This window comes from Amaranthus tricolor, chromosome 3 (assembly GCF_026212465.1).
Source record: "Amaranthus tricolor cultivar Red isolate AtriRed21 chromosome 3, ASM2621246v1, whole genome shotgun sequence".
Lineage (NCBI taxonomy): Eukaryota > Viridiplantae > Streptophyta > Magnoliopsida > Caryophyllales > Amaranthaceae > Amaranthus > Amaranthus tricolor.
In genome coordinates this window covers 28880866-28897542 of record NC_080049.1, presented here as the reverse complement: position 1 = coordinate 28897542, position 16677 = coordinate 28880866, and the positions used below count along the sequence as shown (strand labels likewise).

The 16677-nt window shown below is 31.5% G+C and overlaps 1 protein-coding gene across 1 annotated transcript; it reads left to right on the top strand.

The window, feature by feature from the left end:
* Positions 1-5151: 5151 nt before the first annotated feature.
* Positions 5152-16630, top strand: LOC130807444 (SUPPRESSOR OF GAMMA RESPONSE 1). The gene is made up of 6 exons (XM_057672651.1): positions 5152-5308; positions 8194-8335; positions 12616-12802; positions 12992-13491; positions 14466-14906; positions 15006-16630. Exons 1-6 carry the CDS (start codon positions 5301-5303, stop codon positions 15060-15062), a joined length of 1335 nt encoding a protein of 444 aa, XP_057528634.1. The 5' UTR covers positions 5152-5300; the 3' UTR covers positions 15063-16630.
* Positions 16631-16677: the final 47 nt, after the last annotated feature.

The following is a 16677-nucleotide window of genomic DNA, read 5'->3' as shown; positions in this document are numbered from 1 at the left end:
TCCTTTCTTCATCAAGAGTCAAAATTGTGTTCCCTGTAGTAGTATGCACGAATTGTCCCCATTATCTTCATCCTTTAGCATTATTTAAATTAGAAAACATATCTGATAATTTAATATATATCCAACTTTATAATCAAGTTTGATTTGACTTGAATTTAAAAGCAAATATATAATAATTTAAAAAGCAAAATAGACTCAAAATCCCAATTTAAACTGACCTAAAACACTACAACTAATGACTAAATGAAAACCTCTTGACCCTTCTATCTGCAAGCATGCACTCGCGGACGTGGTGAATATGAGTGAGGTAAAGAAAAGTTATAGTCAAAGTTTACTTTAAAGAACATATAAATTAAATTCATACTATAAAAAAATTCATTTCACAATACACTTTTTAAATCTATTCGAAAATCTAATTATATAATAAATTACATAGTAACAAATACTAGCAAAAATCTATAAATTAGTCGTCTTTTTTCCGGTAGTTATCTTCAAAAAAGTTTTAGCTTACACAAATTTTTGTGAGAAACAGTCCTTTTAAGAGACTATTTATTAATTGGGTTAGTTTATTATTATATTTTTTAAACTTTAATGGATTGTACCTAAGAGACGTCTCTCTGAGAGACGGTCTGTTACTTATATTAGAATATTTAAAGCAGGTTCATTTAAAATTTTTAATCTTGAACTGCAATGCAATTCAAATATTCTTTTTTAATGTTTTAAAAAAATTATTTACAATTTTTTAAAATTTTAGTGGAGTCATTTGACCCGTTTCACTCCGCCCATGATGCATACTACATTTTGAGTTCTGAAACCAATAGTAAAAAGGGCCATACCTAATAATCAAGCTCAATGTGGATAATTTTGGGCCAAATATGATTGAAAATTTGAAATATATAAGACAATTTATAAAAAAATGAACAAAATAGTATAAGTTTTAACTTTATTCTAAAAGTAAGCGTGAAATTTCCAAATTTGAGGTTTGGGGCTGTTCGCAGTTAGTAACTCCGAACAGGTCAAAAAAGACAAAATAGTTGTTCGCAAGTTACTAACTACAAACAGCTATTTGACCAATTTTGACTTGTTCGCAGTTAGTAACTGCGAACAACATGCTCCACAAAACAGGTCAAATAACTGTTCGCAGTTAGTAACTGTGAACAGCTATTTTGTCTTTTTTGACCTGTTCGTAACTTTGAATAATCCCAAACCTCAAGTTTGAGAATTTCACGCTTATTTTTGGAATAAAGTTGAAACTTATACTATTTTGTTCATTTTTTTGATAAATTGTCTTATACATTTCAAATTGTGAATATGATTCATGTTAGATTTTGGCAACATTTGGAGAAACGGGTGTTATGATGAAATATTGAAACAAAAAAGCAATTTTAACAAAAAAGTTCAAAAATTTGAGCTTGGGGGAAACTTAATACCCAAAATAAGCGTTTTTATGTTCAAGTCTAATGTCAGATATATTCGCTGTTTCTAACTGCGAACAAAGCAGTTGGTAAAAAAAAGTCAAATTTTTTGTTTGTTAGCAACTGCAAACAAACATATTTTTATTTTTCTTGTCCCTTCTAACGTTATGACATTGTCTCCCTTGTATTCGCTATTAGCAACAACGAACAAAGAATTTTGATTTTTTTGACCAATTTTTTATTCGCTATTAGTAACAACGAACATACCTGATCTTAGGCTTGGACATAAAAACGCTTATTTTAGAATTAAGTTTTTCCGAAGTTTATTTATTTATTTTTTTGGTTAAAATTGAATATTTATTTCAAATTTTCTCATATGATAAATGATATAGTATTAGTTAGTAATGTCATGGGGCTTGAGCTTTCCTAAATTGACACGTATAATTGAAATCATGTATAAATGGACTCAACTCAAAAAACGCAAATATTAATGTCAAATTAGAATATTAGATCATCAAGATATTTACATTCAAAAAAAAAAATCAAAATTGACCTGAATGGAAGTACCACGCGCCTGAAATCCTGAATTCACACCTCTTAATATCACATGAGGAGAAAAGTAGAAAGAAAGTTGTGTAATTAACTAATTATATAACAAATGATTTTAAACACCGTTACCAATGCTATAATGAGATTAAGAATAATTTTGTCTCTTTAAATTTACATCTTAAAATTAAATATGTGAGAGTTTTTTGAATTATATGGTGCAAATTTAAAAGAATAAAAGGAGTAAATAAGTGAGTACTACTACTAGTGGGCATATTATATAATTCTCCAACTGCCACATGACAGTTGGAGAATTAGAGTTGTAAATGGATCAAATATTACCAAGTAACCTCTTTATAAATCATTTTCAAAAATTCTAAAACTTTCCTAGCAAACTAAATTATTCATGGTTAATTATTAAGAATTACTCTTTCGTTCTCTAATGTTCTTCTCATTTGGAATATTCTACTTTAAAGAGAGAGAAATTTAATTAAGGTGTTTGAGAGATATATTGAAGATAAAATATATCCATGTGAGATCTTGTTAAATTCGTCTTAATATATACTATCTTATCAAATTTTTTTTATGATATATTATGATGCATATTTAGAGAAATTGAGACTCAGCAATTGCTTTGAAAACTATGCAAAAAGCAAATAGAAAGAACAAAAAAGAACAGAAGGAGTATAATATTAAACACATTTTACAAGATACAAAAGAGTACATTTGGTACTTTATCATTTTCCAAATCAATTTATTCAGATTCATTCTTTATTTTCGCAAGTCTAACAAGATTAAATTATAATACAACAACCACTTTGCCACGTGTTGCCTCTACAATGAGAGTTGAGAATCTCTTATAATTTGCCATATGTCAGCTTAATATTAATCCTTGATTATTTAGTAGTTGTTTACTCTTTTTCAAGAAATATATTGAATATTATTTTTAAATTTTATGTTTATTTGCTAGCCCATGAAAAACCATGTGATCCTTGATTATTTAAAATCTAATATTTTATACAATAATTTAATTTTAATAGTTTAGTAGTGATTCAACCTAAGAAAAATCATTCTCGAAAATTAGCTACCATACTAAAGAAATTTTCTATCTCTATAGAATATAAATTCTACTTAGAATCACGTTAGAAATAAAATGAATAAAGTTAGTTATAGGAAAACACAAATTATATTATTTGGGAAAGATAAAAGCTTGATTCAAATCAAAATCAAAATAATAAAAAAGTTTAATTCAAGAAAAAAATAATTTAAATTTTTTTAAAACTCAACAAACTGATTTAATACCAATCAAATAAATTATAACATTTTTATCATGAAATAAAGCCATAATTTATTAATTATTAAATAATAAATAATTATACTAAGAAAAATTTATTACACTAGTTAAATTAATGTATATATATATATATATATATATATATATATATATATATATATATATATATATATATATATATATATATATATATATATATATATATATGAAAAGTTGAAAAAACCTTGTGCATTGCACGTACACTAATTTCAATAAATGGAAATGTATCAAATTTTATGAGACTAACATAAAATAAATAATATGTTGCAAACTTTGGATACCTTTGAGAATAAGAGGTGTCTATTTAGATTATCGAGTCGATTTTGAAACAAGTGTTTTAAATTGGTTTAAAATTGAATTTTGTGTCCACGTTAATATTTTTACATAATTATAACTTGTAAATTTATTTTTAAATCGAATTAAATCGAAATCGATTATAAAATCAGATGAATATGGGATAATTAAATTTGTTTTGAATAACTTTATGGAGTAATGCGTCAACTTTGTCAATTTTATACGACCTCAATAATAAGGAATCAGTCAAACAACAAAGAAACAGGAAATATGACCAACGTTTGAAAAGTTTAAATAAGGAAAGGCATTCACATTTCAATATTCATAATGACAAATTTTGTTATTAGGAAATAATATTAATATATTACTCCCTCCCTTAAAATTATTTCCATTTGTTATTTTAAATGTTTTATTTATTGTTTTCATAAAAAAATTTCCACTTATATCACAAATTTTGTCTAAAAATAATCTTCTTTATCCTTATTAAAATATTTTAATAATACTTATAGTCTCCATATATTTTCCACTAACTTTATTTTAACATTTTTATATTCGTTAGGATCCTAATATATTTCTCACTTACCATGTAAAAACATTTTTTTATTAGTTGTGATCCCCATAATTTTTCAATAACTTTTTTTTGATATTTTTGACATAAATTCTTGTGAGAGATGGTCTTTTTAGAGTCCATCCTTAATTACATCAGCCTATTATCATGTTTTTGTTTAATTAAACTTTAATGGGCTGTGCTTGATAGACGTCTCTAATAGAGACGATCTTTAAGGAGATCAACTGATTTTTTAATGTTTATGGTCTCATTTTTCCTCCATTAAATTTATTATTCAATAAAATATATCTACTCTTTAAAATCTATTTTTCTTAATTCCCGTAAACGTTCAAAAGTTTATTAAAAACGAAAGAAGTATAATATTGCTCTACTTAAATTTCCTCATTTTTCATTTTAGTTTATCTAAACATATTTATTTTATTTCGACCACTACTCTTACTCTCTATATTCTCTTTCTTTTATGCTCATATATTCGAATACTTTATTTAACCTACACTTCAACTCTTTAATTTTAGTATCAAAAGAAAATGAAGCAAAATAACCAAAAGCTACAATTAATAATTAGAAGGGATATTCTATATGATAAGCACTAACTATTGTAGCAATTCTTAAAATTTTTTCCACAAAATAGCACTCAACTCTTGAAAAATTAACTATAGTAACATTATGGAGTTAAAACGTTTAATTTCCGTTAAGTTTTGGTAAAAGTAATAAATGTCCCTAATAAATTCCACATTTTTTTCCACAAAATAACACTCAACTCTTGAAAAATTAAATATAATAACATTTCCGTTAAGTTTAATTTCCGTTAAGTTGAGCTTTACATTTGGGATTTATTAAAGGCTTTTATGACTTTTGCCAAAACCTAACGGAAATTAAACATTCTTACCTTTATAATATTACTGTAGTTAATTCTCCAAGAGTTGAGTTGAGTGCTTACCATATAAAATATTGCTAATTACAAAAATATTGCTAATTAGAAAAGGTACATTAAGTGGTGGAAAAAGTAGAAATTAAAAAAGCTGGTAGGAGTAATGAGTACAGGCGAGTAAAATCAGCGAAATCACTTTCTGGGTTTGAACTTTGAACTTTGAACTTTGAAAGAGGAGACTCGTAATTTTGATCGCTTCAATCTTTCATAGCCATGGCTGGGTAAGCTTTCTACATTCTACCTATGACTAAACCACTGCTAAAAGTGGCTTTTTATATTATCATTTTATTTAATTTTTAAGCAATTTATTTTCACATTTATAATATAGTTTAGTAATGGTTGTATAATCTATTCCAATTATCTTGAACTTTCATCTTCTTTGCTCAATTTTTTTGCCTTTTGATGCGAATTTAACTGATCTTTTGTTGTTTTCTTTTATTTATTCAAATAAAACTACTGCCTTTTCCCGCTTTTCTTGAGTGCCGTACTGATTTTTCTCAAAGTATCTTCTTTTACTAAATATTGATATTTAAAATTCAGTCAGTCCAGTAATTGGGTTAATTGTGCAATTGATTTTATCACAAAAACATATGGGTGATTGGGTTATATTATAATTTCTTTAAATTTATTATCTTTTGATGAAGAGGGATGATGTCAATAATTTGGCAGGTAGTTTCCAGTTTGGACAAGTCTGTAATTTGTCCAAAACTGATGATTTCATAAAATTTGTATTTTGGTTTTTGCTGTCTTTAAGAGGTTTAGAAGAAGTCATATGTTGTGCGACAGCGGAAGCAAAGATCGAAAATAATAATGAAACAATAAAGATTCAAACAAACAATAAAGAAAATCACACCGAGAAATTAACGTGGTTCACTATCAACGTGATAGCTACATCCACCGGCACCGGGAATAAACTTTTCACTGTAAACCAGGAGATTACAAGATGAACACGAGAAACCACAACAATGGCTCTCCAAGCTTTTTCTCTCTTAGTTTTCCTCACTTTGTGTTTTGCATCGCATCCTACCTTAATTCTAATTACATGGGGCCTTTATATAGTATACCTCATAATAAAAAGGAATTAGGTTTAAGAAAATACAAAAACCGTCAAAGACTAAGAGTAACCGGCCAAAAACGTGCCAAGAAACCGTCGTGTAAAACTACGCGAGCCGCAGAGTGAGATCAGAAGCAACTACGCGCCCCGCGGACTAGTTCAGCAGGCACTCCGCGCCCCGCGGTCTTCTACGCGGCCCTTGGACCTTCCTCTGCCTGGCAACTTGTTCGAGTCACTATATTTCAACATCATAGGCCTTTAAAAAAAAAATTCATCACCCAAATGCCATTAAAAGGCTCTCAACTAGGTTGGGTCTGAGGAGGCCGAAAGTTGCAACCTTACCATTCTTAATAATAACAAAGAGTTTGTTTCTGATTGGTCTAGTCGGATTTTGATATTGGTGTAAAACACCTCATAAGAAATGTTTATTCAATCCCAACTCTAACGTTTGCTATTCAATTGCTTTGGCTTTGGGTGGTTAGGAAAGTTTTGATTTTTTTATTACTTGACAAGGTGTTCCTTGTGGGGAATATCAATTGGTTGATGAAGGACTTTTTGCACTTTTTGTGATGTAAATCATGGCTAATATATTCTTTTAGTCTGCTTTGTTGCCATTGAGCTCAATGATTGACCTATATAAGTTGTGGCTGGAAAAAGATGGATGGTGCCATAGTCAAATTATACCCTAAATCTGTTTTTAGTTAGATTATAGACTCATAGTTATGATAGTTTGATATAGTATTTGCAATTGGTCATGAGTTTGCTGGTAGAAATGAATTGTTTCTGTCATATGACATTATTCGATTGATCTTTTAGTGGCTGTTTTTATGGCTGTAAATTGTGTAGCATCTCCTCCATTTCCAAAGTGATTGACATCAAAGCCTGGTTGGGACTTGGGATATTGATACCCCATTAGCAAAATTTGTTGGTTGGTTAAATGGTTGGAATTTGTAAAGGTTATTTCATGCTATAAAAATACATCAATTGTGTATTATATAGTGAATTCTATATATGACAGTGAATGCCGTTAGTGTTTCGGGGTATAGGATTGAAAAAGAACAGTGGGACTAACATGTAAGAATAGTGGTTGAGTGGAGGAAGCATCATCTTTAGGGGTTATGGCTTGCTTGGTGACCATTGCTTTTGAATTTATTTATTGAAAAAGTTTCACTTCATCATCATAATTTAAGTTTTTAGATCAAATTGTGTGAATCATCACTCTATCTTTACAAATTTAGCCTAGAATTTTGTACATTACAGGAGTCTGCAAAGTGCAAACATAAATGGCGACTGAAGTTTGAGTGAACTATCTTATCTTCTGTGTGAATACAATACTATCGATACACTTAACTGTTTTAATAATTTAATATAGTGAAATAATGATCTATCATGAATGTCTTGGCATGGTTTGGGGAGTATTGAGACCCATTATAGAACAGTACTTTTTAGCGGAATGGTAAACTGACATTTTTAGTATAGAATGACTTTTATGTAACATATTTGTTTTTTTTTTTTCTATTTCCATTGATAGAAGTTTATTTCCATAAATTCTTTTGCTTGCCATACTGTAAGCTGTTGTTTGCTATTAATGTCCATTTAATAATACCAATATAGGATTACTTTGCCTAGTAACTGAAGAACCTTTACTACAATACAATGAATACATTGGATGCCTTTAACCTTTTTTTTCCCATTCAACTCTTGATAGCTATAGAGTAGTGCTAGATAACCTAGATATGATTGTATGTTTGAGTTTGATCTGGAATATTTCTTTTGACTTTTAAAAGTTTGATTTGGTTTTATCCTTCATATTTTAGTTAAATATAAGTGATGAAATATTGATCATAGATTGACCTTGTCTTACTCAGATGGTCTTTCATGAACTTAATAAATGTAGGGTAGTTGTATGGATATTGAATGCTTTAATTGTTATGGGCGATGCTGTATTGGAGATGGTAGCCATTTTGTATCTGTAATGCTCTTTTTACCTTTATGAATTGGTGTCTAAGGGTGATCCCAATTTTATGAGTTTTGATTGGTTGAACGTTGCAGACCTTCATGGTTAGTGGATGGTAACAGAATTGCTACAAAAATAAAATGTGCATCTGGGACATGTGATACAGGCAAAATCAAGTGGAAAAGTAACCCAACGAGATTGTGCCCCAGTTGCCAGCATACTATTGACAACAATGATGTATTATTTCTTCTATCTCATGTGTTTTCTAATTTGTTTCCATATTCTAGCTGCTGTATATTTCTTATTTTTGCGGTTGGAGATTTTTCTTTGAATGTCAGACATCAAATGTCGTGGCCTTACCTTAGTTTTGAAAATCTTGCCTAAACTTAGCGATTTGGGCAGGCTCTGAGTTGAGAGTCTTGATAGCGCTAGGCGAGATGATTCCTTAAGATGAGCGTTTTAGAGTTCCTAAAGGCAAGCGACTCTGAGCGCTTTAGAGAGTTTTTTGCTCTTGGCCTAGCAGAAGATTATTTGATGTGAATATTATCACATATGCTTTCTATTTTTCTTTATTTCTCTTCTCTTATTCTTCTTTATTTTTTTTTAATTTTTTTTAATTTTTTTTTACTTCCCTTTCTATTTTGAATTTTTTTGGTTTTTTTTTTTTTTTTTTTATATTTTCAATTTTTTTTTACTAGATTTTAAAGTGCCTTGCTCCCAAAAGCTAATGTGTTTGCTCGGCGGTTAGAGGGTAGGCTCTAGGAACCCTTAGCGCCTTAAAGCACCGCACACTTTTTAAACTAAGGGGCTTACATTTCTGCTTAGTCATGGCTTATCTTCTGTTTGAAATTCTTTGGTTTCATATGCTTTCTTTGTGTTACAATATCTACTAGTCTCTAGACATGTGTTAAGATGCTACACATTTATAATGGCTAGAAATTAGGAATCATTTTTTTTCAAAGTCTTGATCTATTCGTTTTCAAATCACGAGTTTCAAGCTCATCAAATGAAGGAGATGGAAACGAGAATGAGGTATGCAACCTAGTTTGACTAGAGAAAGATTAGGTACGAGATACATTAGGATTAGAAATTAGAGTTTGATAATTAAGAAAATGAAATTAATTTATGTGCTTTGGAAAATTGTTAATAAGAAGGTTTTTTAGTTTTCTCTTCTATATCTCTTGTTTCCCTCACTTTTCTCTCATTTAATATAAACATGAGGTCATAATACTTCTAATAATATTGGTTGAAAATCTCCTTAGGACGACACCTTTTTGTTCGTGATATGGGACTAATGTTTTAGGGTCTCAAAATGTAGCTACGTTCCACATTCCATGTTTATGAGTATCTAATATATGTGACATGTTACTCTTGCAAGTAGTCAAAGACTTTGTTAGGAGGAGGTTTTTAATTGAAAAATGTTTCTCCATCATCCTTCATTTGACCTGTAAAGATTGGACAATAGTTTCTCCATTGCAGAAAATGTTTTTTTTTAAGTGCATCAAACCTTTTCATTATGTTTTAGTTCCTCTTCCTTTGCCACTTTTTTTTCTCTTATCCATGAACTTAACCGCACCAATTGCATTTTTCATAAAAACGTGTTTGAATTTTGATTTGCACTACAATTGAAGAAAGTTACTTTATTAGTCGGTTGTTGGAGAATAAAACAAAAAATAACTGGATAGAAAAGTATGTAGATGAGATAATGAGAGTAAATGGGGTTGTGGGTGAATTGGGAGAAAGAATGTGAGATCATAACCATAAATAAAATTACACAAAAATCAAAGGGATATAAAAGTATAGCAAAATTAAAGAGACAAAGGGAGTATTTTCTTGCAATATTATCATTCTAAATGCATTTTATTGATCGAAACACAATGTGACTTGCTAATACGCAAAGATTTTCTTTGTTTCCTTCTTGCAAGGCTTCACTAAAAAGAAAGCAAGCTTCATCTCTATCATTATTTAGATTAATAGAGTTGTAGCCTTCTCTTGTGTGGCCTTGAAATTTGGAGTATTGTGTTACACTAAGTGGGTGTATGGGTAATGTATAAAAACACAAGAAACAAGAGGTTGTCTTGAGAAGATACTTGTGTAGTTGTTTGGTTGACAACTATAAGAGAAATGTAATTTCGTAAGAAGTTCTTTCTACGTCTTTTAAGAAATTGGTTACCTAGTTACCCCCTAAGGCAAACATTCCATGGAAGTGAACATTTCTTATATTCAACAAAAAGTTTCACTCATGTTTCGCTTTGTAGGAAATGAAACTTCATGCATATTATAACTTCATGTGAAGTGATACTTCTTACTTAAGGAATGTTTCAAGGCAATGTTGTGGTTTATATTTCTTTTGATTTGTATATTGTTCCCTCGTATCCTTAGTTTTGAAAAGTGTGCCTAGCATTAGATGTGCTGTGTGAGTAAGGTTTGAGGCGTAGGTAGACATGATGATGGACTTTATGATAGGGCTAGGAGAGACAATTCCTCTAGGAGACTCCTCAGAGCGCCTTGTAGCACCTGTGGAGAGCGCCTCACAACCCAGTATGAGCACTTGAAAAGCCTATGTGATGTGAGCACCTGCCATGTAAATTTGGCGAAAGGTTCGAGGTGTAGGTAGATCTGATGACGGACATTAAGACGATTCTAAAGGGTGCAAATCAGAAAAACAATGCTATTTATTGATCTCAACAAATTTGTAGCTCTGAAACTGTTTGAATACTTTGAACTATTTATGTCTGTTAATCTGTATTGGCGTTCATTAGTTGTTATTCTTTTGCTTTTGGATTGTAATGATCTACTGAACGGCTCGTTAAACTTCTTGTGTATGCATCTATCCATGACTTCTCCTGACTTTCCTTCTTGCTTCCTTTGTCCCTAAGAGTTTGCAACAACACACTACAACACAATGAGAAAAAGAGAGAAGATGTGTGGAATAGAATAAAGAAACTGGTGAGGACATTATGTAAAAGCAATGGACCATAATAGATGGGACAAAGAGTGTTTTATTGGTTTACAAATAAATGTTTTTCGCATTTCAATGAGTTCACACTTTAAATTAGCATCTTAATAAAATTTTTTTAGTTGGTGCCATTGAAGACCATGCTAGTAAGAAAAACCTTGTAAAAATTATAGCAGCAAAAACAACACTACTATTTGAAGAATTTGTCATAGTGCTTTTTAAGTGAGCAGATGACTGCAGTGCAATCTTAGGCCCTGCCTGGATACAAATGGACATAATGTGGTTGAAATATTTCAGGAGTGTTGTATTATAGGAGGAAAAATTAACAAGAGAAAATTTGTTTGATATCATAATACATGATTTGGTATGAAAGTACTACAGTAGCTAGAAAATAACAGAGGTGTAAGACCCTCTTCTCCATCATTATCTCATTGTCATAACATACTATTCTCCACGATCATAAATCTTGATATAAATCACAAAACAAGAAAAACAAGAAATAAAAACATTTCATATCAACAGATCTGACATAAAAATTATACTCAAACAACAATAACACACTTTTCCAGATTAATAATATTCATTAACTAGTTAAATGAAAAAATAAAAGAGAAAAAATTACGTTTTTCAGATTTATATTTTTCCTTAACAATAAAAAATTAAAAGAAACAACAATAACATAAATTTTAATAGCAAATAATGATGAAAAACGTGAAATTCAAAGCAATGGTAAATAAATATTCAAAGCAAAGTATAGATATAAACAATTTCATGATCTATTTTTTCAGATTTATGATCGATTGCATTTGCATAGATATATATAAAAAAATTAAAGCAAAGCTAAATAAAGATGAACATAATTCAAAAACTACACAATCTATTAAATAACATTTTCTTTACATAATCTAAAAAAATCATCAATTAAATGAAGAGAATTATGATCCAAAAAAAAACACAGATTTGCCTCAATTTTTTAGAATTACCGGATGGCAAAAGATGGAATGAAGAGGAAAAAGAGAAGAGAAATGTTTTTGATGTGAATGACAGCAAAGGGAAAGACCTTGAGTTGTGCAGCCTGTGAGTTTTGATGTTTTTTTACTGACATAAAACTTTACCCTAGAGAGGGGGCTGAAATTCTAGTACTCCAAATATAAGGGTAAAGAAATATGGGCCTATTTATTTACCTTCAATACAGGCTTTATACTATGGGTTATTAAGTATTGGATTACTATTTCCACCCTAGTCCATCCAATAAAGGTGGGCCCTTATGGTCGATGGGGTGGCTTAGTAATATTTCATTATCCTAATATCATTATGTGGCTCTCACCTGGATGTGGTTTGGAGGGGCCGGATGTACGCAACCTTACCCTTGTTTGTGATACCAAAGAGGCTGTTTCCGATTAACCCTTGCTAAACATCATCTACAATTTCACATTAATATAAAGTGCACATGATTTAATGAGACTTGTTAATCTTTGGTTTCATTGACATAGTCTGTATGTAGAATATAAATTTTAATATTGCATACTTAGAACATATTTTTCTTCCTCTTTCTCAGGTTGTTCAGAAGTGGCCTGGATTACCAAGAGGTGTAAAATTTGATCCAACTGACCAGGAGATAATCCAACATTTACTTGCAAAATCTGGCATTGGAAATGAGACACCACATCCCTTCATTAATGAGTTTATCCCTACCGTTGAGGAAGAGGATGGGATATGTTACACTCATCCTCAGAATTTACCAGGTTGGTTGCAATTTATTTATAATGCTAGCTTCTTAATTATAGCAATCTATTGAGAATCGGGTCTTGTTTCAGTTGAAGTGAGTACCACTTTCCCCAGGTAAGGTCTTGGGTTCGATTCTCACTTAGTCCTCCCCTTTCCCAGTTGTAAACAATGTATTTCACCCCTTGAATTTTAATTTGATTGTTAAGGTGTCAAGCAAGATGGAACTGCATCTCATTTCTTTCATAGAGCTATCAAAGCGTATAACACTGGTACACGCAAGCGTCGAAAAATCCATGTGGTTGATTTGGGTGATGTCCGTTGGCACAAGACCGGGCGGACTAAGCCAGTTTCTCTTAATGGTGTACAAAAAGGATGCAAGAAAATTATGGTTCTTTATGTCAGTTCTGCAAAAGGCGGTAAGTCCGAGAAAACAAATTGGGTTACGCATCAATATCACTTGGGTACAGAGGAAGATGAGAAAGATGGAGAATATGTTATTTCGAAAGTGTTCTATCAGCAGCAACAGGGGAAACAAGGTGACAAGACTGCCGGGTATGTTTCTGATGCAATAGATGAGGTTAGTGTAAAACTAGATCCTGTGACTCCTGAGCCTTCTCGACATATGACTCCTGAGCCTCCTCAAAAGGAAATCCAGCTTGAACTTACAGAAAAGGCCTCATACAGTTGCATTGACTCTGTTACCCAGGTAGTGTGTTGTAACTTCTTTTCTAGCATGCGATGCATCTTTTGACGGTGATTTACATGTGACAATAATTCTTCTGCAATATGCATGCTTTTCTAACAGCATTTTATCAGCAAAAATCCTCTTAAACAATATCCTGAGAATTGGGTCTTGTCTAAGTTGGAAAGCAAGTACCCCTTTTCAGAAAAGATCTTAGGTTCGATTCTCACCTAGCTGTTTCCCTTCCCTCTGCCCGACTTGTAATTATAAAAGATTTAAACAATATCTTATAAAGTATTTATGTCTAAGTGTTTATGCTGCAAATATTGGTATGATATTCTTCAACAATTGGTGATCTGTTATGGATGTCGGTCTTCTTCACCTAAAGTATGAAACTCTATGAGAAAGAGTTTATTCAAAAAGTAACGATTTAATATTAAAGTCTAAAGCAGATTTCAAATTTCAAACCGTAAAACCAAGGTCGTTCCTGACCTTAAGCGAGGTACGTATTGACCCATTGTTGGAAAGGGGCCCAGTATTTGAATATTCTGGTTGATGAAGTAACACTTATAATAATTTGCAATTCATAGGTAGTTCTTTTATCATTTAAGAACTATTTATTTTATCATTTAAGAAGTATATATGACAAGTAGAAAAGGGCTTATTTTCAAACAAACGTTAAAAACCAGAGTCGACCCTCTATTGAAAGGGCCTATTTCTTTCAGCTTGCCTAGGGAGTAGAGCCTATAAAATGTCAAGAACGACACTACGCAAAACTTATGCAGTACAAAATTTAATGTGATTCTGTTGCACTATCGTGTAGGTATTTTTCTCTATTTTACCCGGATAGAAGAAAAATGTGTTTACATAGTAATACGGTGCTTATTAGTGTTACACTTACATAGCTCTCTTAAAAGTTTGCTGCTGTCATATCATGATTGTTGGCGGCATTTTCATTTTATATGGTCTTATTATCATGTATGACTCTGAATTTACAGGATCAACGCATAGAAATCGAAAAGGATCATGACATGGGATTTCCTGACGAAGTGCAACAACCTAAAACACAACAAACTGAGACTACCAAATCAAGTTATAGTGATGCCGCTGCTTCAGTAACATTTGTAGATGATCAAGCTCTAGAACACGATGACAACCTGGCTTGCGAGGAAAATTTGTGGGATAGTGAGTCACAATTTATGATAAATTCTCAACAATTAGCGGAAGGGATGTCTTTTTGTGACGATTTCCTTCGAAGTCAGTCTCCAGACAGAGGTGAAACAGCCGACAATGTACCAAACAAGAAATCCGTTCTTTCAGAGTACGCTAAATTGGGTCCGGAAGATCTAAAGAAGGATCTGGAAGAGTGCCAGAATTTGGTCCTTGATCCTGCAAACATAGATTTAGATACACCGCCTGATTTCAGACTAAGTCAGCTGGTAAGCTCGATGACATTTTCCCACATTCTTTCTAAGTTTTGATCTTACATATGATGGTGTATCGTTACATCCGACATTATCTTTCATTTGTCTATCTAGGAATTTGGATCACAAGAAAGCTTTGGCAGCTGGGGTTTAGGCAAGATCTGCGACTAACCGTGGTACCGTTACAATTTTCCCGTTTTGACTCCACAAAGTCGAGGGCATCGCAACTCTGTAGGTAACGTTTTGATGCAGATTTCCACCGTTGTAAAACTGGTATCGGCGTAGATCAAATGTATAGTGTTCTCTCCGTCATTTTCGTTGCTTCCCTAGGTATTCTTAGTTTTTGTCAATCAATGCGATTAGTCATCATCTATCAGACAGTCGGTTTCCTTACCTTGCAACAGATCAATGGTACCTTTGTGTATGCATGCGATCTAAATTTTGTTAATGTGAAACTTGGCAAGGGGCGTCTATGATTCCGACACTGACTTACCGTGTACTTTTGCTCGTAAAAGAATCTTGTTATCTATGTGTATTGCAGCGGATGAAATCTAAACGTACCAATGCTTGTTCGGTTGTTTGTAAAGTATCCCGTCTTTTTGTTCTTGAGCTTTCGCTTTACTATAACATGATATACACTCATATATGAAGACTAGAGGTGGGAGTTTGTAAGACAGGTGGGTCATATTGAGAACAGGAGTCATTATCCTGTTATGGTTTTTAAGAAACATTCATGAACTTAAAAGGTTGTTGACAACCAAAGTTTCTCTTATTTGTTGTGTGAATCTTATTGTTATTTGTTTGTAGACCGACATCAAATACAAGTTGGTGTCTTGGCTTTTGGCTAAAACACAAGTATTATTTTGTTGAGAAATTTTCCTTCCTTATTCTTGTCCAAATATTATTGGTTTTTGCATATCTAGTTTTATTCCATTCATTTCGAATAACAGTTCATTTGGGTTGTTTTTTTCTTGATCACTCCCTCTGTCTCTTAAGAGTTTATCATAGTTTTCTTTATAGTATGTTCTTTTTAATTTGTTATGATTTCCTTTTACGGAAATATTTTAACCACTTTCTTTTATGGATGGGGTAAATATGAATTGAATCAACTCTATCTGCCTTTCAGCTCTTTAAGACGATTAGTAATATTAACTAATTTTGAATCAAACATAAAAAGTCAAACTCACTTGAGTTGAGTTTTGACCAAATTTTGATAGATGCAAGCAAACCTAGAATTTAAGACGATGAAATTAGTATCCAAGCATTATTTATGTCAACTAGTCGATATCTAATTTTATTAGACATTTTATTATAAGAAAACTTGTACAACTAATTTAATAACTAAAAAATCGATATTACTAGCTGATCAAACAAGTTGACAACCAAATGCCGATCACATTCAACACTTAATTCTTGACCTTAAAATAAAAGATAGGATTTAAGCCATTTAAGGTAGGGTGCACGGATTATTGTCTTTCAAGGTGTTGTAGTCACACACGGTGAGTAAGCCTATATATGATGTCCTTCCCAAGTTCAGGCAGTGGCGGGCGTTTAACAACTGTCATGTATTTTTTAGATGACTAGTATGAATGCTGTTTGATTGTGTAAGAGTTAGAAGTACTTTTTAAGTACCACTTATTTTACATCATTTTGGATTACGATTGAAAAAAAATTTACCTATGCAAAATGCGTGAGACAGTCGAGGTGTTCAAAACTCAATATTTATCCAAACATGTAACAAAATCTGATATGACCTGATATAAAAAATGTATAATTCATTATATAA

Bases quoted from the DNA above. Each gene is read 5' to 3' on its own strand.
- LOC130807444 (XM_057672651.1), top strand. The intron at 8,336-12,615 runs GTATTATTTCTT...CCTCTTTCTCAG, and splicing joins ATACTATTGACAACAATGAT to GTTGTTCAGAAGTGGCCTGG. The intron at 14,907-15,005 runs GTAAGCTCGATG...TTGTCTATCTAG, and splicing joins ATTTCAGACTAAGTCAGCTG to GAATTTGGATCACAAGAAAG.